General features: G+C 57.3%; 1 protein-coding gene across 1 annotated transcript in view; it reads left to right on the forward strand.

Annotated features, from left to right (window-relative positions):
- Positions 1 to 23877, forward strand: part of LOC308054485 (receptor-type tyrosine-protein phosphatase V-like) — a 47588-nt gene that overhangs the window by 11306 nt on the left and 12405 nt on the right. Inside the window, exons 3-26 of the mRNA XM_080367401.1 lie at positions 1605 to 1684; positions 2771 to 2834; positions 5197 to 5463; positions 6456 to 6725; positions 7262 to 7528; positions 8976 to 9248; positions 9891 to 10151; positions 10723 to 10995; positions 11466 to 11735; positions 12255 to 12524; positions 12985 to 13257; positions 13554 to 13826; positions 14280 to 14549; positions 14935 to 15207; positions 16024 to 16296; positions 16827 to 17099; positions 17978 to 18247; positions 18728 to 19009; positions 19253 to 19387; positions 19493 to 19703; positions 22270 to 22337; positions 22510 to 22636; positions 22983 to 23030; positions 23454 to 23547. Coding sequence (XP_080223527.1) covers positions 1605 to 1684; positions 2771 to 2834; positions 5197 to 5463; positions 6456 to 6725; positions 7262 to 7528; positions 8976 to 9248; positions 9891 to 10151; positions 10723 to 10995; positions 11466 to 11735; positions 12255 to 12524; positions 12985 to 13257; positions 13554 to 13826; positions 14280 to 14549; positions 14935 to 15207; positions 16024 to 16296; positions 16827 to 17099; positions 17978 to 18247; positions 18728 to 19009; positions 19253 to 19387; positions 19493 to 19703; positions 22270 to 22337; positions 22510 to 22636; positions 22983 to 23030; positions 23454 to 23547 — 5165 coding nt within the window. The remainder of the gene's footprint in view (positions 1 to 1604; positions 1685 to 2770; positions 2835 to 5196; positions 5464 to 6455; positions 6726 to 7261; positions 7529 to 8975; positions 9249 to 9890; positions 10152 to 10722; positions 10996 to 11465; positions 11736 to 12254; positions 12525 to 12984; positions 13258 to 13553; positions 13827 to 14279; positions 14550 to 14934; positions 15208 to 16023; positions 16297 to 16826; positions 17100 to 17977; positions 18248 to 18727; positions 19010 to 19252; positions 19388 to 19492; positions 19704 to 22269; positions 22338 to 22509; positions 22637 to 22982; positions 23031 to 23453; positions 23548 to 23877) is intronic.

Raw genomic sequence — 23877 nt, forward strand, 5'->3', positions numbered from 1 at the left:
GCCCCGCCCACGGGGACCGCCCCGCCCCGCCCGGGAGCGGCATGGCCCCGCCCCTAGCGGCAAGCCCCGCCCACGGGGACCGCCGGGAGCGGGTGGCCCTGCAGGCACGGACCAGGAGTCCTGGCAGCAGCCCCGCTTGGCCTCTTTAATTAACTGTCCTCCGTGCAAAGGGAAGGGAACTCACGTCCTCTGTCTCCTTTCCCAGCTGGGCCCATCAGCCTGGGGGCTGTCAGGAGGTTTGGGGGATGGACCTGGGGTGGCAGATGGGTCCTGGACTGGGGGACCTTGTGTCCTCCTCTCAGTTACGTGCTGGGGCTTTCCCACGTCTTTTCCCAGGCACTGGGGGCTGATCTGTGTGTCATTGATCCCACCTGACAAACCTGAGTTTTTTGGGGAGGGAATCTGCTGTCCTGGGGCCAGCTGAGGAATGTGCCCCACCCTGACAGCCTGGTGGCTCACAGCAATGAGCAGAGCTTGAATAGCTCCTGTTGGTGGCTGTGCTGGCTACTGGGACAGACTTCCATGGCCACACAGGCTGCACTGGCTTCTGGGATAAATGTATCACTGAACCTCTTCCAGCCCTGTCCCAGATCTCCAACACTGATGTGAAGCCAATGGCATCTCTGCTCTGAATCAGAGCTGGCATCCCGCCACGCATTGCACAGACACAGCACAGCACCACACAACACACAGCCCTGCACACAGCTCGGGGGGCACAGCGTGCTCCCCATGGCAGCAGCAGAAAGTACAACTCCTACAACCTACGAGCAGACTGGGCGCAGCTCAGACCCAGCCAGCCCTTTGAATGGGCAAAGCGTGGTCCAGGCATCTTTGTGCCAGTGGGATGCAGCGCACAGGAACCTCTCACAATACGTGCACACACACCCCAAACTCCAGCCTGCCTGCCCCTGTGCCATGGGCATCACGCAGAGCGACATCTCCCTCCTCACCCCGCCTGACCAAACCTCCCATTCCCCATCAGCATCTTGTGCAGAAATTCATGCGTACGGAGAGCTGTACGGTGCATGAAAGTGCTGGGTACAAAGGCAGCTGCAAGGTGCACAGCACCCCGGACCCGCACTCGTGCCAATGCTCCCTCCAGCATCCGAGCCCAGCGGCCGGCGCCTGCGGTCTGCCCTTCCTCCCCTGCTGGGGGCTGCTTTGGGCACTCCCAGCCCAGAGCCGCCATCTGTCCTTCCCTGTCTCCTCCCCTCTCCGCACCAACTCCCACAACCGCCGAACTCCTCCCGATGGCCAGCCCGAGCTCCAGCCCTTCGGAGAGCCGGCCCCAGCGAGCGCCCCCCCTCCGCGCCCCCGGGCGCGCCGCCCGCCCAGGCCCGCAGCAGGACAGCGGCGGAGCCACCGCAGAGCGACGCGGACCCGCGGGAACAATAGCACATCCAGGCCGGCGGGGCTGCTCCCAGCCCGGGGACTGCCGGCGGCGCTGATGTGCAGCGCCGTCCCCGCTGATGTCAGCCCGTCACCTGCCTCGGGAAGCATGCGGGGATGCAGCCCCTCGCTGCCAGGGGAGAGGGGACAGGCTGGGGACAGCCACTGCTGAGAAGCTACCCCCACCCCCAACTTGTCATCTCTCTAATCTGCAGCCACCTCGTTCCCCATGAGACCACCGCCGCTGCTGCTGCTTGTGCTGTGGGTGCCGCGGCTCCTGGGAACGCTGGCCGAGGTAAGCCCGTGTCGCCTCAGCTCCCCGACTGTCCCTGCAGGCGCTGGGCCCCGAGCTCGCTGGTGGCTCTGCACGGTCCTGCCCCGCGGAGGAATGACGGCATGTTTCTGGGCTGGCGCTCCAGCCCTGCAGCTGCACCAAATTAGCGGCGTTCGCAATTAGAGCTGGCTCTCCCTCCCCCCCGAGCCGTGCCCTCTTCGGCCCGGCGCCGTGCCCCTCGCCCCCGGCACTGCCCGGCCGCTCTTCCCGGGGGTCTGCAGCTCCCCTGCCCGGCCCTCTCCCCCCCACCCCCCCAGCACACGCTTCCAACAGCACGGCAGTCGGTGGGGGAGCCAGAAGTGAGTCAGCCGGCAAAGGCAAGGGGAAAATAACTGCAGAAAGATGATTGCTGCTCTGAGGCTTGTTGCGGGACAGAGTGGGCAGAGGCATTTCCTTTAATGTGGAGGGAGCTAGCCTCAGCCTAAGGCAGCGCACACCCTGCTTGCGAGCAGGCTGTGGGAAGACGGGCGCCCCATGAGCGTGGCTCCGCACCTGCTGTGGTGTGGACGGTGCTGGGTGCTCTGCAGCTTTCAGGCCAAGCCCTTGCTTTGCAGCTCGTGGGGGACGGCAGCTGGACTGAGGTCTGGGATCCCTGCATCCTACCCCCCCATGACCACGGGAAGGGCAGGTGCCTGTAGATGGAATGAGATTGCCAGGGCCTATCCAGAGCTCCCTTCCTCCCCAGATCTTTCCCTTGTGCCCTGGCTGTTTTGATGGGATGTCTTTCCCCGTGGGCATGACCCCATGTTGGTCTGCAGTCCCAGGACACGTGCAGAACGCCAAGGCAGCCCACAAGCTATGTCTGCTGAGTCTGTCTCCCTGCCTTAGCTAGGGGAAGGTGATGTGAGCAGTGAGTGGCCTGGGCTGTCTTGGGAAAAGGGGTCACAGTCCCCAGAGGATCGCAGCTCTCAGATGTCATGGCAGGATGGGACCTGTGCCTGGCTAGCCTGAACACTGGCCTGGCACAGGGCACCTCTCTCAGGCGTTGGTCTGGGCTTGGACCACCTCACCTTGCCCCTCTCTCACTTGACACCTTCTACCCCCCAGGGCGAGGGATGCAACCAGACAGCACGGGCAGGGCCCGAGGGACAGGGTGCACTCAGTGGTAGAGGTAAGTCAACGCAAAGAGGTTCCCAGGCTGCAGAGCACGGTCTTGGTGCCTAGGAGTGGTGAGATGAGAAATGTGCTGGGCCAGAACTTGGGAGTAACTTTGTAAATATTCTGCTTTAGACTTAGCGCAGGCTGCAGATAATGGCCAGGGAAGGGGAGGGAGTCAGCCCCATCCTCCGCCAGCAACCATCCTAGTGGGGGACAGCATGAGAGACAGACAAGTCTCCAAGCTCTCTCCTTCCTGCAGAGCATCAAGTGGGCTCAGCTGCAGCACAGCCATAGGTGCCCTGCACAGAGCCCCTGTGGCTGGCTGGTCAGGATTGTGCTCCATGGGGCAGCCCCCCGGCTGTGCTGAGCTGTCTGGGGCAACACCTCTGTGCTCACCCTGCAGCCAGCAAGGGCTGCTGTGTGCTTGGAGCCAGTGCGGGGCCTGCACAGCGTGGGCCCAGGCAGGGCGTGGGGTGTACCTGGATGTCGCTGTCTGCGATGTGGTTAGCAAATCTTATCCATGGGGACCTGAGCAGTGTTGTGATCATGGGCCTCAGGGCTGGAGGATGCCTCTGGTCCCACTTAGATATTAGTGCATTTGTACTGCTGGGTGAAGATGATTGCTGAGTGACAGATGGAGGCAGGTGATGCAATCTGTTGGAAACCTGAGAGAAGCAGACAAGCATGAGAGGAGAACTCATACCTTCATGAGATAAGAAAGAGCCTGCAGTGAAAAACCATCCCTGTTTGAACTTCACGCAGGGCACAATCCTGCTGGCTGTCCTCAGGAGGACATTAGCCATGCCCTGTACTCCGCAAGCTGCTGCAGCTGGGTCTCTGCATCTTGGGACAGCAAAGAGAGCCCAAGGCAGCTGGTCCAGGTGTAGGCACCTGATCCGTGGACACCCAGCTACATTCAGATAACCGTTCCTGAGCAGTCTGTTCATAAATCTGCACTTGAACTGCTCAGGGATGGCACTGAGAAGGCCTTTCCCAGGGGGACTACATGCTCTCCTTTTGTGTCCATCTAACTTCTCCAATTCCCTTTGCTCTCATCTGCTGAGTGAAGCTCTCAGCATGGCAGCAGGCTCCAAACAACAGCATCGCATGAAACAACTTGCATGTAAAAAAAAACCCCCGAACTATCCAGCTTTGTGGGGAGGCCACACACAGCGCCTGAGCAGTCCCAAAGGTGCCCATTGCCCAGGGCTCACCTCACACTGCTCCTCTTTTGCTGTGTAAAGGCAGCCCCCTGGGCAGACCTCTGGGGCAATAGCCGTGCTTGTTTAAAACTTTCTTGCCATGCTAGATCACATGTAAGCCTGTTGCACATCATAAATTTTAAGTGCTAATTATTACATAAATGTCTTATTAGCACTAGAGTTGTTCTGGTGTTTTCCAAATGCTGAAAGCAATAGAGAGCTCATGGTTCACGGGATGGGGAGCGCGTGGCCATCCGCTGGTGGAGGCATGGGGAGGCAGAGATGGAGCCTGCAAGGGTCATGTTGCCAGCTTGGTCCCAACAGACAGGCTCTGTCTGGCTCCTGTTTGTGTAGGTGGTTCCTGAGCAACTCCAAGGGCAGAGATTCAATAGCAGTTTTGGCCGCTGACCCACCAATTAGGCCAAGCCTTGTAGGCCACTTCCTTGTCCCCAGACAGTCCATCTGGATGGCAGAGCACCAGCCCTGTAGCCACAGCGTGCTGAACTTGCACGGTCAAGGCAGAGACGCACCACAGCAGGGGGCTGTGCAAATCTGGCCCCACATTTCCTCCACGTATGCAGTGCCCTGTTCTTCCCATGTCATCTGTGTGCTGGGCAGGACAGTGGCAACTCGGTGCCTGGATCCCTCCAAAGCAGCCTTTACCCTCCTCTGTCAGAGACCACACAGAGACTATTGCAGGGAGTGTAGCAGCCCCACTGCCATATCCATCCTGCTTCCTCACTGGCCATTGTCTTTCTTCTGCAAGGTGGACCCAGAGCCCTTCAACATTTTTGGGGGGCTCAAACCAGCCAAGGTGTAAGTGATGCATTATACCCAGCCAAGGCAACTTTTCTGCCGTGAACCAGAGCTGTCTGGACAAAGCATGTGGTTGCCTGAAGCCTTCTAGTCTTTCTCCAATGGAACAGATGCTCCATGCTTAGGAGCATCTCTTTCATGACCACATGCCTTTGACTCCAGTCCATGAGGGTTTCTGAACCTTCTTGTGTTTTCCAAAGGTTATTCAGAGCCCTTGGGGTTGCACCTGGCTGAAGGGGGGCAGTGTCCATGGTGGTGGCCTGTGCCAGGGTGGGTGGGCTGGGGAGCCTGGCCCTGCAGGCTGGACACTGGCAGCACCACAGCTCCCTGCTGAAGGTTTTGGCGTTGCCTCTGCAGGAACTCTCCTGAACCTCAGCGTGAGTGACCACAGCCGGTCAGACTCCCTCCTTCTGTCCTGGGATGAGCCGGAGGGGGGTGCCGAGGGATATCTGCTCGCCCTCTCCTCCCTGGGATCAGGCACGCTGCTGCAGAATGGATCGGCTGGACCCAACATCACCAGCTTCTGGTTCCACGGGCTGACCCCTGGCATGCGCTACAAGATTGAGGTGACAGCCGTGTTTGCCTGCATGGAGACCACCAGCCAGACAGTCACAGCACAGACAAGTAAGGGGTTCCCCAGTAACTGCAGAGTCAAAGGGTCTCAGTCTTCCTACCGGTGATTGTCACACTGCTTTGGATAGTGTGAAGTACAGGTCTGTGTGGACTCCCATGCATTCGTGGGGAGGTCAGGTTTTTCTTTGCTTCCATGAGGATTAGGGTCCTCCCCTCATCCCCCAAGCCCCAAGGATCTTTCATCCATGTGGAGGGATCTTGCATGGGCAGTGTTCACACTATATGTTCTGGAATAATATAGCTAAAGATGGACCATCCTATGATATGGACTGCAGAGAGCTGAGGGGTGGAAAATGTCATGCCTGGAGGTGCAGAATAGGCTACAAAGAAGTAGTATCTGCTTTATGATTTTGGCACATTTCTGCCAATCACTGGCTCACCCACCAAGCCTTGCTCTGTGCCCTCCCTAGCTGATGCCAAGGATTGGGGGAAGGGGGCAGGGCTGGTGAGTCCGCAGCTCAGGTGAGGATGGAAGCCTTTACCTGCATCACCACAGAAGATCCTTGAGTAAATCAGTGCATGTGAAGGTGGAAAACCTAGAAAAGGAGAGTAGAGTTGGAGGGAGGGGGTTGGCCAGCAAAAGAAATGGTGTCAGGCAGCAGTGGTGGCTGCAGGGAGCAGGGGCTGATGCTCACAGGAAGGCAGGAGCAGAGGACCTGGCAGCAAGTGAACTCACAGGTAAGTGCTGATGGCTTTGCCTTTCTCAGCACACACCTGGTGTGCTGTCCCTGACCAAGCCTTCCTGCCCAGTTCAGAGTGACTGTGCAGAGGTTCCAAAGGGGTTGGTGCAGCCCACGCAACCCATGGGAGATTGGTGACTTGTTAGGGAGGTGATGGGGCCATGCTTGGGGGGCTGGGTCCTGTGGAGCTGGCTGGCAGGACCTGACCAGGTGAAGGCACTGTCCCACCAGCCCTTGAGCAGCCTAGCAGGTCAGGCATCGCCAGGCAACTAGCCAACGCTGTCTGTGCCATGTCCAATGCAGGTCCCTCACCTGTCCACAACCTGAGCCTGAGCAGCAGCGGGAGCTCTGAGGTGCTCCGTGCCTCCTGGGCACATGCCCGCGGGCAGCGAGATGGCTACCACCTTGCCCTCTACCACAGCGACTCCCAGGCGCTTGTGAGAAATGCGTCCATCCTGCCAAACGCTTCCATGTTCCTGTTTGACGGGTTGCTGGCTGGCAGCGAGTATGCCTTGAAGGTCAGCACGCTGGCTGGATCCAGCCAGGCGAGCACCAGTATCCACCAGTGGACAGGTAGGGAGCGATGGGTGTGCCTGCCCAGGAGGGAAGGGGTGGGAGAATGGGTTTGGCAGGAGGCATGCAGCACCCTTGCGCTGGGCTGGCAGAGGAGGGGAAGTGTCCTTCAGGGCTGTGGTGGAGAGTTTGTGTTGATGGGGAGCAGCTGGGAGTTTTTCACGACCCTGCTGTAAGCCCGGTGTGCCGGGCTGGGGGCAAAACCTTGCGCCTCGGTCCTGCCCTGAGGGATCAGCAGCTTGGGTTTGTGTCCTCTGTGTCCCTGTGGAAGAAGGGCAATCTGGGGATCCTGGCAAAAGATCTTGGGTGGTGGGAGCTGCATTACCAAGCTGCCAGCCCCTCTGCCCTGCAGCCTGAAAGAGCGTGACAGTATGGAGGGGCCTTAAGAGCCCCTCAGCCTGCCTGGGAAGGGATGTGGAAGATACATCCCTCGGCAAGGGAGCAGCTGTGGCCATAGGAGACCCTGGGGAGAGAGAAGGGTCCAGGGAGCCCCAACCCTGGTGCTGAACCTTGCTGCCTCCTGCTTCTCCCCTCAGCTCCCTCCATCCCCACCCAGCTGAGGCTCAGCCCGGGCTCCAGCACCAGCCTCGTCGCCTCCTGGGCAGGTGCTGCGGGGGCCGCCTGGCTGCACCTTGTGCTCCGCAACCTCCTCACCCAGACGGTGACCACAACCCTGTCAGCCAGGAGGGGCCTCACCAGCTACACCTTCCAGCATCTCCACCCCGGCACCCCGTACTGGCTGGGGCTGAGTGTCACGGCTGGGTCCTACACTGTGGTGGGGCCCAATGCCACCGCTTGGACATGTGAGTATGATGGCCAGGGGTGGGGGAGGACCTTGGTGACTTGGTTTTCTCCCTGCCTCTGGTCCAGCCTCTGAATCCAGAGGCCTCCTGCCAGACCCCTGGGTCCAGAGGGCAATTCTGCTGCTTGGACCTGGCCAAAAGCTGCTCCAGGACCCAGCTCTGGGGCACTGAGATAGCAGGGCCAGTGAGTCACCATGGCAGGTGAATTCCCAGTGCCAGCCTGCTTCTCCCTCGGATGCACTGGGATCAGCCTCTCCCTGAGGAGGAGGCAGGAGGGGCAGCAGATCCCACTAGTGTTCGGTGCAGCTGGAGCCAGGCTGTCCAAGGGCAGCAGAGAAAACAGGGGGCAAGGCAATAGCAGTTCAGCTGGTTTGAACTGGAAGTTTCTGGAGGGAAATGGGTGTTTGGTCCTCTTTGATTGTTATCAAGAGTATATTTTGGTAGCACCTGATAACCTCATCCTGGTGGATGTCCCTAATGTGCCAGGTGCTGTGCAAACACAGCCAAGGAAGCCAGCCTCTGGCAGGTGAAGAAACGGAGGGTAGTCCTCCCAGAGCCCAGCTAGCTGCACCATTCAACCCAGCGTCCTCCACCTCCTGGCTCAAGCTGACAAGAGCCGTGAGAGACTGTGGCTTCCACCACTGCAGCCCTGGTTTGCTGCCGACACCATGCCACAGCACTGCAAACAGGTCTGTCCCTGGACTTGCTCTCCCAGACGTTACCAGGAAAACCAGAGGGGAAATGGAGAGGGCAAGCCTGGCCTCCTGGAGAGAGCAAGGCTCATGCCGAACGCCAGGAAAGTGTTGGCCCTCTGTAGTGAGGAGCAACAAATTGCGGAGGTGCCAAGCTGCAAACTCTGAGCTGTTGTGGCCAGTGACTCATCCTGGCATACGCTGGAAGGTCAGGCGTGTGCTGGAAGGACCTGGGTGCCACCAGATGACCAGTCTCCAGCTCTCTTCTGCTCTACCTGCCAGTCTGGGAAGCTGGAGCCTGCTCACTGCTGACTGCAGCTGGGATTTTGGAAGACATCCACAGCCCCAGTTCATTTGTTTCTGCTATGAAGTGAATGACTTGATCCCTGCTGTTGCTGGCTGCAGCTCTGACCTACCCAACTGAACAAAAGTCCCCGGTGCCAGATGTATGAGCCAGGGGCGTCCATCCAGGAGTCTGGTCCAGGCCACGTCCTGGGAATATCAGCAAGTTCGTGACAGGACACGAATGGAGAGGAGGGGGACTTTTAGGAATTTCCGAGCTGGGCTGCCAGCTTTGTCTGAGTTTTGCTAGACCAGGAATGGTTGTGCTAGGGAGCAGAGACAGCATGCTCCAAAAGGACGTCTTAAAGCTGGATGTAACCCTGCAGATAAGCAAGGAACAAGGGTCAGGGGTGTGTGAGGTCCAGAGCACCTCATAATCCTGATGCACATAATCCCATTCCCTTCCCTTCCAGACCCCCTGAGCCCTGGCAATGTGACCCTAAGCAGTGCAGAGGAGCAGAGCTCCTTGCAGGCTCACTGGAGCACCCCAGCAGGAGGGAGGGACTTCTACCTGGTGACGCTGCAGGAGGGAGAGGACGGTGCTCCAACGAGGAACATCTCTGTCAGCGGCGACAATGGTCATGTCACCTTCCACGGGCTGAGCCCCGGAAAGCAATACTCTGTCCAGGTGATGGCGGTGGCTGGGCCTTACCGGGCATCAGCCCGCAGCACAACAGCCTGGACACGTAAGCAGAAAGCCCCAGCATGTCCTTTGGAGGCCGTTTCTGCTGCCTGATAGAGGCGCTGATGCCTGGAGGGAGGCTGGTGGGATGGGGAGGGGGATTGCGGCAGGGGCAGAGATGGGGCTGTGCAGCACAGTGGTACCAGGTCTCAAGAGTAAGCTGTGGGTCAGAGCGGCAAAATCTGCTGCCTCGTAGTTCCCTGTGGTGAAGGACTTGGAGGTCCTTGATGGACTTGTGCCAGGTAGTGTCAGGCACAAACCAAAACTAGATCCTACGCAGTAACCTTTGGGCTCAGAGTTCGGCAGGCTTCGAGCCGGCTGCCCCTCCCTGTGCTCACAGCAGCTGGTTTGGCGAGTAGTGAAGTGCCACTGGTGCCCCCCGAGCAGCATCTTCCTGTGCCCGGGCCCTCCCGGGTGACTCGTGGAGCCATGGTTGGTGCTGCTGCCCTGGGAAGGAAGGACTGGAGCCTTAAGCAGCACGGGGGGGCACTCTTCAGCCCCTGGTGCCTAGAGCAATAAAAGGCTCTCGGTGCTGGCTGCCCCTGTTCGGCGGGGGGACTGCTGCAGAGTGTCCGGAGAGCAATCTGGCTGCCTGATGCACTGCCACATGCAGTGATGTGCAGTATCCCGTCCTTGTCCCTTGCAGAGCCACTAGCACCATCTGGTGTGAGTCTGTCCAGCCAGGGGAGCTCCTCCAGCCTACTGGCCAGCTGGGAGGAGGCAACGGGAGAGGGCTACATGCTGGCACTCAGCCCGGCGGAGCACACCATGAGGAACAGCTCGCTGCTCAAAGGTGTCATGAACTTCACCTACGAGGGCCTCCGCCCTGGGACCCTCTACGCCTTTGAGGTCAGCACCGTGGCTGGCCCCTACACATCCTCACCCCGGCGCATCACCAACTGGACATGTGAGTGCCACAGCCCTCACTGCAGCCAGCTCTGGGGTTCCCACTGGATTTTGCCCTTCCCTGCAATGTCGTTTCTCAAGCCATGTGATAGCATGGGTCTTCTGCAGCTTCATGCAATAAAAGGGCAAAAGGCTCAGGAGGAAAGCAGAAGTGCTGCTGCATGTGTCTGACCCAGGTCTGTATCCCAGTCACCCAGCACAAGTGTCAGCAGAGCCCAGTGGCATCCTCCTCCTCCTCCTCCCTCGGGCTGGCCTGCTGTGGCACTGACTGGGCTGCACCCGCCCTAAACAGCCTCTCCCCAGGCCTGGTCCAGACCATCCCACCCACCACCTCCTGCAGCACCAGAGCAGCCCTCTCACCATGTCAGCCTGAATTCTTGTGCTGGCCCAGTCCCTGCCAAACTGGTGTGTGGGTGTCAGCAGGGGGGATGCTGGCCAGCTCAGACCCCACGGGCGGCCAGGTGGGGGTCTTCCCAGAGAAGGGACTCGAGCCCCAGCACATTTGGGGTTGTACTTCTGCCAGGTGACTCCAGTCTGGGTGCAGCTGTGACTCTAGACTTTTCCTGTCCTAGATCCTTTGCCTCCAGAGCAGCTGACCCTCAGCAACCAGGGCTGCAGCACCTCTCTGCAAGCCTCCTGGAAAGCAGCTCCTTCTGGCAGCACCGGCTACACAGGCACCCTCTGGGAAACCAGGTCCCATGAGTGGGTCAGGAACTTGACTGTGGTGAACAACTGGACGAATGTCACCTTTGAGGGCCTGGTCCCTGGGCGTCAGTATACACTGGAGATGGCTGCTATGGCTGGACCTTACAGATCCCCTGTGCGATCAGCCACAGACTGGACATGTGAGTGTGATACCTCCGCCTCAATCCTACTGCAAATTGCAACCATGGCCTGCCAACGAGAGCAGAAAGCTCATGGCATGGAAGAAAGGCAAAGCGTGGACCACGTATGGGGAGGCAGGGGAACCAGGGCCAGGGATGCATAGACAGACAAGGAGCGGAAGGACAGCCAGAGCCACATTCAGCCAGGTTGGAAGTAAAGGGGTCTTCTGTGCAGGAGAAACCCAACAATGAACAGAAAATGCTTCCAAGTGTCGCCCAGTGGGAAAGGTGGGGAACCGCTTCTGTGTTTGTTGCGGAGCAGAAGCTCAGGCTGTTCTGGGGTTCGGTATGCCGGGGGCTGGCGTCTGACCTGAGCCCACCAGGGGCAGGCGGCAGAGGTGCCCAGGACGAGCGTGTTCAAGCCCACGCTCCGCACCATGGCAGCAGCACCACAACTGCCTCTCACTGCCTGGATGTCTCTTCTCTCTCAGACCCCCTGGCTCCGGCTGGCGTGACCCTGACCAACACCCGACGCCCACTGGGACTCTCTGCCTTCTGGGACAAGGGTGCTGGCGATGTGGACCAGTTCCACCTCCAGCTCTACAGCAAGAGCCATCCACTGCAGAGGAACATCTCAGTGGGGCCAAACACCAACAACTTCACATTCCTGGGGCTGTCCCCTGGCATTCAGTACTTCCTGAAGGTGACCGTCCTTGCTGGCCCGTACAGATCCTCGTCACACTTTGCCACTGAGTGGACATGTGAGTGAGAAGTGTCCTCAGCCTCCTGCAAGACTGGCAGTGGCAGGGACGTGTCTGAGCGGAGGGAGGGCTCCGGTGAGACCTGCATGCTCCCTGCCCCTGGGAATCGGAGCACGTGTCATGGGTTAGGTGCTGTGTGCTGGCTTCTGGGCCCCAAAAGACCCTTTTCCTCAGCTCAGGCTTTCCCCAGTCAAGCTGAACCTTTTGCCTAAACCACTCATGATCTCAAGGCCAGCCTGGGACTGGTGGGAGAGGGATGTGAGAGAGGAAGCACAAAGACCCCTATGAGCTTGCTGCTCCCTGGCCATGGAGCACAGCAGCCCACTGGGGAGCTGAGTGCTCTCTTCTCAGTAAAGCACCTGGGGACATGCGCGGGCAACTTCCCCCAGGACAGCAGTAGAGCTGGCAGTCCGCTGCCACTGCTTCTCCTTTAGGTCTGTGCAGAGGCCAGGCTGTGTCCCGGCTTCCCCACATGCTTTCCTCCACCATCTCATGGATCTCCGTGCTGTTTCCCCCTAGATCCACTGTCTCTGGCTAACGTGAGTGTACAGCCTGGCCGGAGACCCCAGGACCTACATGTCAGCTGGGTGGAGTCAGGCGGTGGCAGAGAGCACTTGGTACAGCTCTCGGTGGCTGAGTCCCTGTCCATCATCAGGAATGTGTCTGTCCCCCGTGGAGTCACCCAGCTTGACCTGGAGGGGCTAGTGCCAGGCTCCCGGTACCGCATGGAGATCATTACTCAGGCTGGGCCTCATCGCACCTCCTCTCAGACTGCCATCGCCTACACTGGTAGGAACGCAGCTCCTCTGCACCCATACCCATCTCTGGTACCCAGCCTGGCTCTTGACCTGGAAAGGGGCTCAGGACCAAGAGAGGGGTCCCAGGGCTGCTCTTGCAGCAGAGCTCTGTGGCCATGTCCCCACAACCCCACTGGTGCCTGTCCCCTGCTCAAGATGCTGGCTCTCTCGTTGGGACCCTTGCTCATCCTGAGCCCAGCAGCTGAGTGGTGCATGCTGCGAGCCTGCCCCAGCGCTTTGGGGCAAGGCAGGCTCAAGCTGTGGTGGTGATGTACCTTTTCCACCTGGGACACAGGGAGCAGCTTTTATCTGGGAGCAATCCACTGCTTCCAGCAGTCTTTAGACAGCATGTTAAATACTCACAGTCCTGCAGCTCCGAGCTTCATTCTCAAACTAGAGTCAGCCCTGAGCACCCCAGATTTGTCTCCTGTAATGCTGTTTTTCTCCCGCAGTCCCACTACCTCCTCTTTCCCTGTCGGCAAGCCCTGTCAGCACTGCCTGGGCTCTGGCTGTGCACTGGGAGACCCCTCCAGGGCAGAGAGATGGGTACCTGCTCAGCATGCATGAGGAGGGCTCTTCTGCACCAGCAAGGAAGCTGGAAGCAGGGAAGGACAGCACCAATGTCACCCTGGCACAACTGGAACCAGGAACTTGCTACCTTATTGGTATCTGGGCAGTAGCTGGACCCTACCGTTCCCTCCCCAGGAGCGTCACTGGCTGCACAGGTGAGCATCCATACGATCCATGGGTGATTTGGGTGGGAGCACTGCAAGGGGCTCCAGAAGAGGATGGGAATCTCCTCAGGGAGAGGAGAGGAGGGCGCCCTGGCCTGGTTCCCGGTGATGCTGGCCTGCAGCCATCTCCTGCTTCTTGCAGCCACCTTGTACCATATGGGCACAGAGCCCTTGCTGACCAGTTGCTGCTGGCTGCCTGGGGAATGCAAGTGTCCTCCCTGGAAACAGTTGCGTGTTCAGAACTGGATATTTTTATCTCTGATTCACATGTCTTTCTTTCCTCACAGTTCCTGCTGCACCAACAAACCTGAGCCTTACCAACCCAGGCAGCTCCTCAGAGCTTTACATGTGCTGGAACAAGCCCCCTGGCAGGAGGGACCACTACCGCATTGTTCTGTATAGCCTCAGCACTCAGAGCAAGAATCGAGTCCAGACCTTGAGTCCAGATGCCCAAAATGTCACCTGGATGCACTTGGAGGCAGGCAGCAGGTTTGCTGTGCAGGTGACTGCTGTGAAAGGCTCGCTTGAAGCTTCCTCCGCCAACGTCACCCAATGGACATGTGAGTCTGATGGGCTGGGTTTGACACAGCACTCCACTGTGCCCCAGAGCCTCCATCTGAGCCTTGCAGAGCATCCACCACCACCTTCCCCATCCCAAACCATCTGTGCCCCTAGCTTCCACACAGTCGTCCCACCTTTCTGCTCATTGTCCTCACTCCTTCCGCAACTAATCCTCACCACCCACCTCAAAGGCTCTGGGTATCTCCCCTGCCATGTGCAGCTGTAAACCCTGGGGCTACTGCACGCAGAGCCACGTGCACTGTCTGCCCATTTTTCCCCATGCTTTTCTCTGGGAGGATCTCTGGTGGCCACCCTGCCCACCACCCAGTGGGAGCTGGGGGCTGGGGTCCAGCACTGCCAGAGCATGAGGAACCACTGGGCAAAGCATAGCTCATAGCTCTGAGCAGCAAGCAGTGGCACGTAGGACTGACTGTCTCCCAGTTGCTTTCCAGACCCCTTGGCCCCTGACAACCTCACCCTGGGCAGCCCCTCTGCCTCCATGCTGCAGGTCTCCTGGGAAGCAATGGGGCGAAGAGCAGAAGGCTACGTGGTGGATGTCTATGACACTGCCTCCAGCGCTCCTGTTGGGCACACGGTGCTGAGTGGGGATGCCAGGAGTCACATCTTCAGGAACCTGAGCCCTGGCAGCCACTACAGCGTGGCAGTGAAGGCCACAGCTGGACCCTTCCACACCAGCACCCCCAACCTCACCCACTGCACACGTGAGTACGGTGCTGTACTTGCAAGCCGGCTGACCTCCACCAGATTGCCCCCTTCCCAGTTCAAATCAGAGGCCGTACTGGTGCAGCCATACCCTGCCTTGCCTTCCTCTCCCATCCATGCAAGCACCCAGTGCTCATGCCCTGCTAGATGCAGCGTGGGGAATCTGTACATGATCCTGTGGCCTGGCCACACGCATCCACATGCATCCACGGGCTTGGGCAGGGCCAAGGAGAAGGCAGCTGCCAGTGAGTCAAGGGCAAAGCCAGCCTTTGGGATCTTGCAGGGCTGACCCACCTCCTGCAGCACAGGCCTGGCAGACTTAGAGCATCTCCTTTCTCTCAGTCCAAATGTGGCTCCTGGCAGTGACCTCTGTTTTGTCCCCAGGCCCGCTGCCCCCGGCTGCTGTGCACTGGCTGAGCACGGGGCACCCTGACAGGCTGAGCGCATCCTGGGGGGCTGCGGCTGGGGGGCGAGATGGCTACACACTGACCCTGTACCACGCACGACTGGGCACTGTGGCAGCTACAGCCTCACTGGGGAGTGACACCCACAACTTCACCTTCACGGGCCTGACCCCGGGATACGAGTACTCCCTGGAAGCCAGTGCCACGGCTGGACCATACCAGGCAGCAGCACCCAACATCAGTGGCTGGACACGTGAGTGCCTGGAGGAGTGTCCCCTGCAGAGGGGTGGGAGATGTCGCACCCCTGGGCAGTCCTGAGCAAGGCTGGGAGGTTTACAGGGGACCTGTTATCTTTGGAGATGTGCACGCACATGTGCACACTATTACCCTCATGGGCATGTGGATGTTCAGCTGTAGACTTACTTGTACAAGTCCAGGCTGATGACATGTAGGGTTGCCCAGCTGTGCCCAGGCGGGGACATCCCTCTGCCTGTGCTGCCCCGTCTCCCTTCGTACAGGAGCACTCATGCTCTTACTGAGTCTCCTCCAGCAGGTGGAAACCACGTTACCGTAACGGTTTGTGAAATGAATCAGTGTAGTACAAGAGGCTAATCCCAGTCCTCCCAGGAGAACGGGCTGCCTTATTGGTTCCTGATGGAGATTGACTAGTCCATCCATGGAGATGGGAGATGGACTAGTCCAGCACTTCTCCCCACCCAGAAAGACTTCAGGCCAGAGTCTAGATGCTGTGCCAGCCCTGCCCAGGCAGCTGCGCACCAGCGGGGTGCTGGAGGATGCATGTGCAAGCAGCGGTAGCAAAGGTGCTCCAGTGGGGCTGCGGAGATGAGGGTGACCTGTGTGAAGGAGGGTAGGCAAGTAAGGGACCACAAAGGGTGAGCAGCATTAAAGGTGGGGTGAGATGGGGGTGGAAATGAGAAAATGAGTGTGCTAGGGGGGATCTGGGAGTTCCAGCCCTCAGGGAGCATCTGTCCTGCTGGACAGTGCCCATCAAGTGTCTTTCCTTCTGCATGGTCTCCAATCCCTAATATCAGGTCTGATGACTCCCCAGGCCCGCTGCCCCCAGCCACCGTGCACTTGCTGAGCACGGGACACTCCGACAGGCTGAGCGCATCCTGGGGAGCTGCAGCTGGGGGCCGAGACGGCTACACACTGACCCTGTACCACGCACGACTGGGCACCGTGGCAGCTACAGCCTCACTGGGGAGAGACACCCACAACTTCACCTTCATGGGACTCGCCCCAGGAAGCAAGTATATGCTGGAGGTGGTGTCCATGGCTGGGTCCTACCAGACACCTGTGGCGAATGTCAGCAACTGGACGTGTGAGTACCCTGTTTTGAGTGTGGTGTGTGCCTTGCTGGGCAGTTATGAAAGCTCATGGCAAAGGATGCAGCCCTGCTGCCCATCATGGCAAACCTCGAGCCCTGCCTGAACCCAAGGGCACATCAGTGGCATGGCACTGAGCAGGGCTCTGCCCACCCCCACCATCGGTTCCACCAGCCTGCATTAGGCCAGCTGAAGCTCCAGGGGCTGTGCTTCAGAGGAGAGGCACGGAGGAGGGAGCAGCAGACGGAGCATTCACCTTGCCTCCCCTCTGGCTGGCTGGGTGCTCCCTCCTCACCCATCTCAGGGTGTCTCGCTCCAGCTGGGACGGGGCTGTGTCTGCTCAGACCTGCACGGCGTGAAGCTTGCATTAGCTGCTTTTAGCTGCCTCCAGGCTGGTGGATGCAGCCATTCAATTGAGACGAAGTGCCCTGTCCTATATGGTGCCTCCTTTCTGATGGCGCTGCCAAGATACCCAGGCAGTGTCCTCAGGCCCTTCACTGACGTGTCTCCCACCCTGTCTCTCCAGACCCGCTGGCACCCCGTAATGTGTACATGACAAACCAGGGGTATCCCAACAGGCTGAGTGCATCCTGGCAAGCCGAACCCCAAGGACAAGACAGTTACAGGCTTCTTCTGTATCACTCGGGATCAGGTATTGTGGCAGCCAATGTATCTGTTGGGAAAGGCACCAGCAAGTTCACCTTTTCTGGCCTGGCTCCAGGACACAAATACCTGCTGGAAGTGGCAGCTGTGGCAGGGCCTTACGCAGCCGCTGCAGAAAACATCAGCGACTGGACAAGTGAGTGGCAAGAGCTGGAGGTCCTTGCACCATGCATGAAGCTCAGCCTTCCCCAGCTGGGTGGGCTCGGCACCGGTGGTGGGAGGGGGCAGGGACACAGCTAGGGCTGCTGCCTGGAAGCTGTAGGTACCACTCTAGCAATGGGATCGTGGGCTACGCAAGCCCCCAGCGGAGGGGAGAGCAGGGCAATGCTGCTGCCCATAGGACAGTCTGGCAGCCGTGGCTGCTGTTTCAGGAGGCAGATCGTCAGCTCGTGGCCCCACTGGTCACACAAGCTCGTTCCTCCAGACATGAGTGACTGAACAAGAGCAAGGGATCTCATAGCAGTAGTGCTGCTCTGATAGGACACCCACAGCCTGGGAGATCACAAGGCCTTACAGCCAGGGGGAGGACACCCCACCATCCCTGCTGCCTTTCTCCCAGGCACTCAGAAAATTCCTGGCATGGGGGATAAGGGGAGACTGGGATATATTTTTTTTTAAGGAATGTGGAAATTGCAGATAAGCACAATAAGCCTTTTCATGTGCTTGTCCCCACAGTCCCTGCACTTTGCTTGGGGAATCTAGAGATCTCTGCTCCCACACTCAGCCAGCCCCTGGCAGGGTGCTGGGAGTCATGTGCAGAGCCCTTCAGGCAGGTCTCTAATGCAGCTTGCTAATTAGCAGGGGGAAGAACCCATCTCCTCGTGCTCTTCACTCTGCATGTTCTCCAGCTGTCATTTAAAGGTCATTTCTGTTAGTGGGACCCAGCAGCTGCATAAATGTTACCACTGAACATATGAAGTTTCCTTGCATATTACCCATCTTCTATTTGTATCTCTGGGATGGAAGAGAGTACATGCATGCCAGTAACTCTCCCCGGTGTGGTTTTCATTGTAGCCCCCTCAGTTCCCAAAAATCTCTCTGCGGTGGCTGAAGGGAACAACACGATGCTCGTCTCCTGGGGCAGCATCTCTGGACAGCAGGACGACTGCCAGCTGTGGCTGCGGGATCCCAGGAACAGCACGCTGCCCTGGCGACATGCCCTCGGCAGAGGGCAAGTCCAGCACCTCCTGCAGGGGCTGATCCCAGGGAGGAACTACTCTGTCTCCTTGAGCTGTGTGGCTGGGCCTTACTGGAGCAGCACCAAACCCTTGGCAGTGCCGATGGGTGGGTATACACTGCCGTGGGGATGGGGGAGTGCAGGCTGGAAGGGAGAGAAATGCCTGGGTGGCCTCAAGACTGGCTCAGCCCTTGGGTGTCAACAGAAACATGGGAAGTCTTCATGGTAGGAGAGAAGGAAAGCCAGCAAGGTGACCCTCTGGTAGCCATCAGCTCCCTAAGCTAGCTCCATCACAGAGATTTCCCATCACCTTGTGGCCTGGCTACCTGTGAAGCAAAGTGGACTCTGCAAAGATCTCCAGTGGTCTGCCTCTCCTGTAAGACATCCGCTCAGGTCCTTATCCGTTCACTTTGTCCTGTGGCCCTTGGCACAGAAGGCTTCCAGGTCACAGGTGTCTAGCTCAGCTCCTCTCTCATTGACCTAGGGGGACACAGTAGAGGACCATACTGGCTCTGAGCCGATGCATGGGCTGAGGGTGGGATTTCTCTGATCCAGTAAGTTCAGAACCTGCTGTATCTCCTTCACAGAGCCAAACCCAGTGCAGGATGTGCAATGCCTACCAGAGTCAAGGAGCCTTTACTTAAACTGGACCAGCTCTCCTGGAGATGTGGAGGTTTATGAGGTGGTGACAGAGAGACTCTCTGATGATGGTCCTCCCACCTCCAAGTATGTCATGAGCATCCCTAAAAGCGAGGCCAGTCTGGAGGGGCTGTGGCCAAACTCCTCCTACCGAATTGTTGTGAGCACAGTGGGCACGAACACAATGAGAAGCCAGGCTGTGACTCTGCTCTGCAACACAACAGTGGAGGGTGAGGCCCTTTCTTTCCTACAGTCTTGCCACAGACCCCAGGAGAAGACACCCAGTGTTGCTAATAAGTCATGGGGACTCCTTCAGGTGCCTGTGAGCCCCATGTGGTCCTGCACTGAACTGTAGTGTGTCAGGGCTCTGGCCAGTGGCGCTGGGACCAGTCACAGGTTGAGCAGTGTGTGGTGGGTCTGTGGGAGCAGGGACACACTAACATGTTGGCTGTGCTTGCTGGTTCCTCTTCTAGCCCTGCCTCCACCCCTGCGAGCAGATATCTTCCAGGTGGAGGGCAGCTCCACAGTTGTCATTCCATCTGACCTGTTCAGCGAGGAGAATGGCCAGATTGAGTATTACGGTGTCATTGCTACCACTAATGATTCACGTAAGTGCCCTGCGCGTCCCAATCTGCAGTAGCTCCCTGGAGGGCAGCAGGTCCCCTGGACATCACTTTGGGACTACCACTGTCACCTTGTACATTCCCCTTCAGTGCTGAGGCCCACCCAGGACATCATGTCCAGCACATGGTATGACCACTATTATGGGACAGAGGACTCCTACCTGGCTGTGCTAATCCCCAATCCCTTCCACCTGAGCCCCAGGAGCTCCCCAGAAACCTGGCGAGTGCCAGTGGGAACAGAGGAGTGCGGCCAGTCCAGGGCAACATGCAACGGGAAGCTGAAAGCCAACGAACAGTACAGGTGAGAGACATCAGCATCCCTCTTGAGGGGAAGGGGCTAGAAGAGAAAAGGGACTGCACATGTCCCTGCAAGGTTCCACCAGCTCCCTGGGTGTCACCTCACCCTTGTACTTCTTGGACTGCCAGCAGTGGACCCCCAGGGTTGCTCCACCAAGCGGCATTTGAAGGATGCAAGGGCTGATGTACCAGGTAATATTAGATGGTGTAAGAGGCCAAGGAGAGGGAGAGCAGAAGTGAAGGTGAGGCTGATAAGGGCTGTTTGTGTTGCCATTGGAGCTGGGCCATATTGTGATCACAATATTCATGAATTCAGAGTCTTATTTAACAATAAGTAGAATCCAGGAGCATGGATACATGTTCCATGTACGTATACAGACATATTTTGTTATAGGGCACCTTTGTAATAGTTCGGGATATCTTTATAACAGGTTTTCTATTACAAAGAATCATATCTTTAGTCAGACCTCTGTTAATTTAGCAGCTTATGACTTCATCAAGCAGGGACTGTATCCCTAGGCATTTCTCTGAAAAAGGGATGCCCCAGAAACTGGAAGGTTGTCCCATTTCAATTTAAAGAAACTTCCAGCAAGGGTGGCTGATTAGTGGTAGAAGTTGCTGAGAGAGTTGGGAAAAAGAGAAGGAAAGACCATGAGAGAGCTTCACTTTCCCCTATGAGTAAAGCGGGTATTAGATCTGCCCTGAAGTTTTGTGATGAGTGGGGTCAAGGTCCCTGGTGTTGGGTTTGGGCCTGCTGGCTCTCATTCCTTTCTTCTTTTCTGCTTTGTTCTCTCTCTCTTTCTTTTTGCTACATGCAGACTCTGCACTTAAGTGAAGAACTTACATCGATTCTAACAGAGTTGTTTTAAATTTACACATGTTGCCAAACAGGGGCTCTTAACTCAAGCTGCGTTTGGGGCAGCACTGGCAGAGAACAGAGGCTGGTGTGAACACTGGGCTGCATCAGGGGAAGGGGAAATACCTGCTTCTCCTGGGAAAAAAAACGGAGTTTCCAGGGAGCCATTCCTTTGGAACCCCCACCCGAGAGTAGGATCACCGAGAAGAAACAGCAGTCTGGGCTCTCCCTAGGGACTGCACTGTCACGCCTGGCAGGAGTACTGCATGGCAGTGCCCCCTGTGCCCCCACAGGTGTCCTGAGCCCCGGGCTGGCACCGGAGGGTCTCCAATTGATTCAGGAGGTTTGAGACTGATTGCCCATCAAGCCCATCTGCTCCTCATTGCTAAGGGCACCTGCCTGCCCTGGGCACAGCAGGGCAAGCCTCGCTGCTTGGCCCTGGCAGCCTCACCTGGCCTCTGCTCCTGCCGGAGCAGCTGGAGCAGGACAGCCCGGCCCGTGGGACATCGCTTTGGCTCGGGCAGGTCTGTCAGCAAAACCACACCGGGATACCCCTCCACCCCCCAAATACTGTTCAGGCAGTGTCTCTCCCCTCCCTGCTTCCCAGCTGCCTTTTTCACTCCAACACCGACCTCCCGAAGGGCAGCAGCTGGTTCAGAGCCACCAGTCAGTCCTTAGTCCACCTGCTGTGATTCAAATAACAGGAACTTAACTGGGGACCAGAAGATCCTTTTGCAGGTTTTCACAGCTTGCTTTCCTTTTGGCTGCCCTAAACTACGTGCATCCTCAGTATGCTGGTGCTGCTTTCCTAGTTAATCGTCAGTAGTGTAGATACTGCTGACAGCCTGTCTCCTCTGAACGGCCCTTGTCTCCTGTCTTTCCGTGAGTTATTTATCCACCAGCCCTTATTTCTCCTGCCGTGGCACTTGCAGGCTCAGTTTCCAGAGAGGCCTTTGCTCTGGCAGCTGGGTCCAGGGCACTGCTAGAGGGGCCTTACACCAGGCTGTGCAAACTTCTGGCTGCTAAAATCCAAAGCGACGTTTGAAAGCCATAGCTTGCGTTTGGGGCACCAGAAGACCAACCCTTCCAAGTTACCTGCACAGAAGGAAGCCAGCTCCGCAGGGAGCTGCAGGGTTTGGCGTGTGCACTGCCAGGAGGAGGATGTAGGGCAGAGCTCCGCAGGGATGAGGATGTGCCAGTCACTTCAGTGTGCGTAAGGAGGGGTCTGGATCGGGGCTCAGCCCACCCAGGTGAGGTGCCCTTGTTTCAAGCAGTTACGCAGGCTCAGGTCTTTTAAGTCTTCCCAATTAATGGGTTGACATGAACTAAGACAGTGACTCAACCCAGCTTGGTTTTCCCTACTTATTGTTGTGTTTCCTTATTTGCATTCTATAAGAAAGCAGAAACTTTTGTCTGCAAATATCTGCAGGCTTGTGTCTGCAAATAAACCTTTAGAGACCTGTTTCCCATCCGTGCTTTCTGAACATTTTCTTATGTTCTCCCAAGTGCAAAAGACTTGTCGAAGAGGCAGAAAATGGAGGAAAGACCATTGCCACACATCCCCTAAAACCCCACCAGAAAACCAGCTTCTTCCAATACAGCATTTCAAAACAGAGGCAGCTGTCCTGTTCCCTTGGGTCTTCCTGCTGCTGGCTGCGTGAGTGCTGTGCTCAGTGCAGATTGCCCCTGATGGCAGGACTCTGCTTTGCCCTAGGTTCAGCATCGCTGCCTTCACCAAATATGACCCAGTAGCCCCTGCAGTGACGTTCACCATGTTCTCAGGTAAGATGGAGAATGCCACCTTCCCTACCTGGCTGTGTCAATTGGAGGTCATTAACAACAACCTGACAGTGGCAAGCCAGAGGGAGATCATAGGCTGTTACAAATATAAATAAATAAACACAGGCATTTACTGACTCTTAACTTTGTCCATTCTGCCTCATTTTTATCCCAGCTGCTGGATCTGGTGCAGATGCAACTCCACTGTCAATGCCAATAATCGCTGGAATCATCACGGGATTTCTCTTGACACTTGTCACTATTTTTGCTTTGGTCTACTGGAAACAGCTTAGAGCAAAGAGGTGAGGATGGGCCATCTCTTACATGTTGGGTGCAGGCTGAGAAACCCAGCCTTCAGTGCCGGGTCAGGAGCAGTGAGAGGGTATAAAAAGACATTTAGGCAAACTGGGACAGCCACTAGTGGAGCTGTGTTTGGCAAGCACAGGGGCGAAGGGCAGGGGCGAGAGAGGGGGGAGGCGAGCTGCCCACATGAAATTAATTCACAGAACCCTACCCGTGCACGAGGCAGCGCGCCCGATGTGAGCTGTCTGCTCCCAAGCGCACCGTGAGCCAGCAGGACACAATACACTCACGGCATCTGTCCCCACGCTGCAGGGCAGGGTAACATCTCCCATGCTTTGATTCTAGAACCACTAAGAGCAGCCTGCCTCAGGAAATGGTGACCTACAGCTTGAGGTGAGTGCTGGAGTCTTCCCGCTCTGTGTGTCCCCACTGCAGGTCTGAGAGTCCTTCACCTACTTCCTTTCTCATGCTTCGACTCTGGAAAAGCCCAGCTCTGTCTCTTCTCCTTCAGTTATTTTTTTTAATCTTAGGCTTTCCCATGTTCAGTATTTATTGCCCAGCTCCATTCCAAGCCAATGCATTGTCCATAGCTCCTCTGCAAGGCTTCTGCAGTAGCATTTCATCATCATCTTGAAGTCCCTCCCAATATCTAAACAGTGCTTTGCTGGACTCACGTCCCTGGGCAGTGGCGTGGGCTATAAACCACCCCTGCATGTGTGCACCTGGCCACTGTGTGCCTCAAGGCTGAGCCATCTCTGGCCTGCCAGACTTCCCAGTGGCTAAGGCAGGTTTTTCTCTGGACTTCTTTTCACGCAGAAACGTGCATCGGCCAATTCCCATACAGAACTTCAAGCAGTACTATGAGATGAAGACAGCAAGTGCTAACTACGCTTTTTTCCAGGAGTTTGAGGTGAGATTGAGACTCCCGCTAGAGATAAGAATTTCCTCTCTAGGTAGCTCACGCTGTTGGGTGGCCTGTATGGATTCCTTATCTCCAGTGACAGTAATCCGCCCCTCTAGCAATTCAACTGCCATACTAGGCAGTCTTGGAGGCCAAAGATTGGATGAACCAAGTGATCAGGCAATTCCTTCACTCAAAACATGTTTTGTTCAAGTTCTGGTAGAGACACGTGTTGTCTGTGGCATGAGGTGAACTAGCACCGTCCATAGCTGCTGGTGGAGAAAGCTAAGGGCCCCAGGCCTAGACTGGAGGTGAAGATGCTGAGTGGTGGGTGTGATG

The sequence above is a fragment of the Falco punctatus genome, assembly GCF_963210335.1.
Source record: "Falco punctatus genome assembly, chromosome: 17".
Taxonomy (NCBI): Eukaryota; Metazoa; Chordata; class Aves; order Falconiformes; family Falconidae; genus Falco; species Falco punctatus.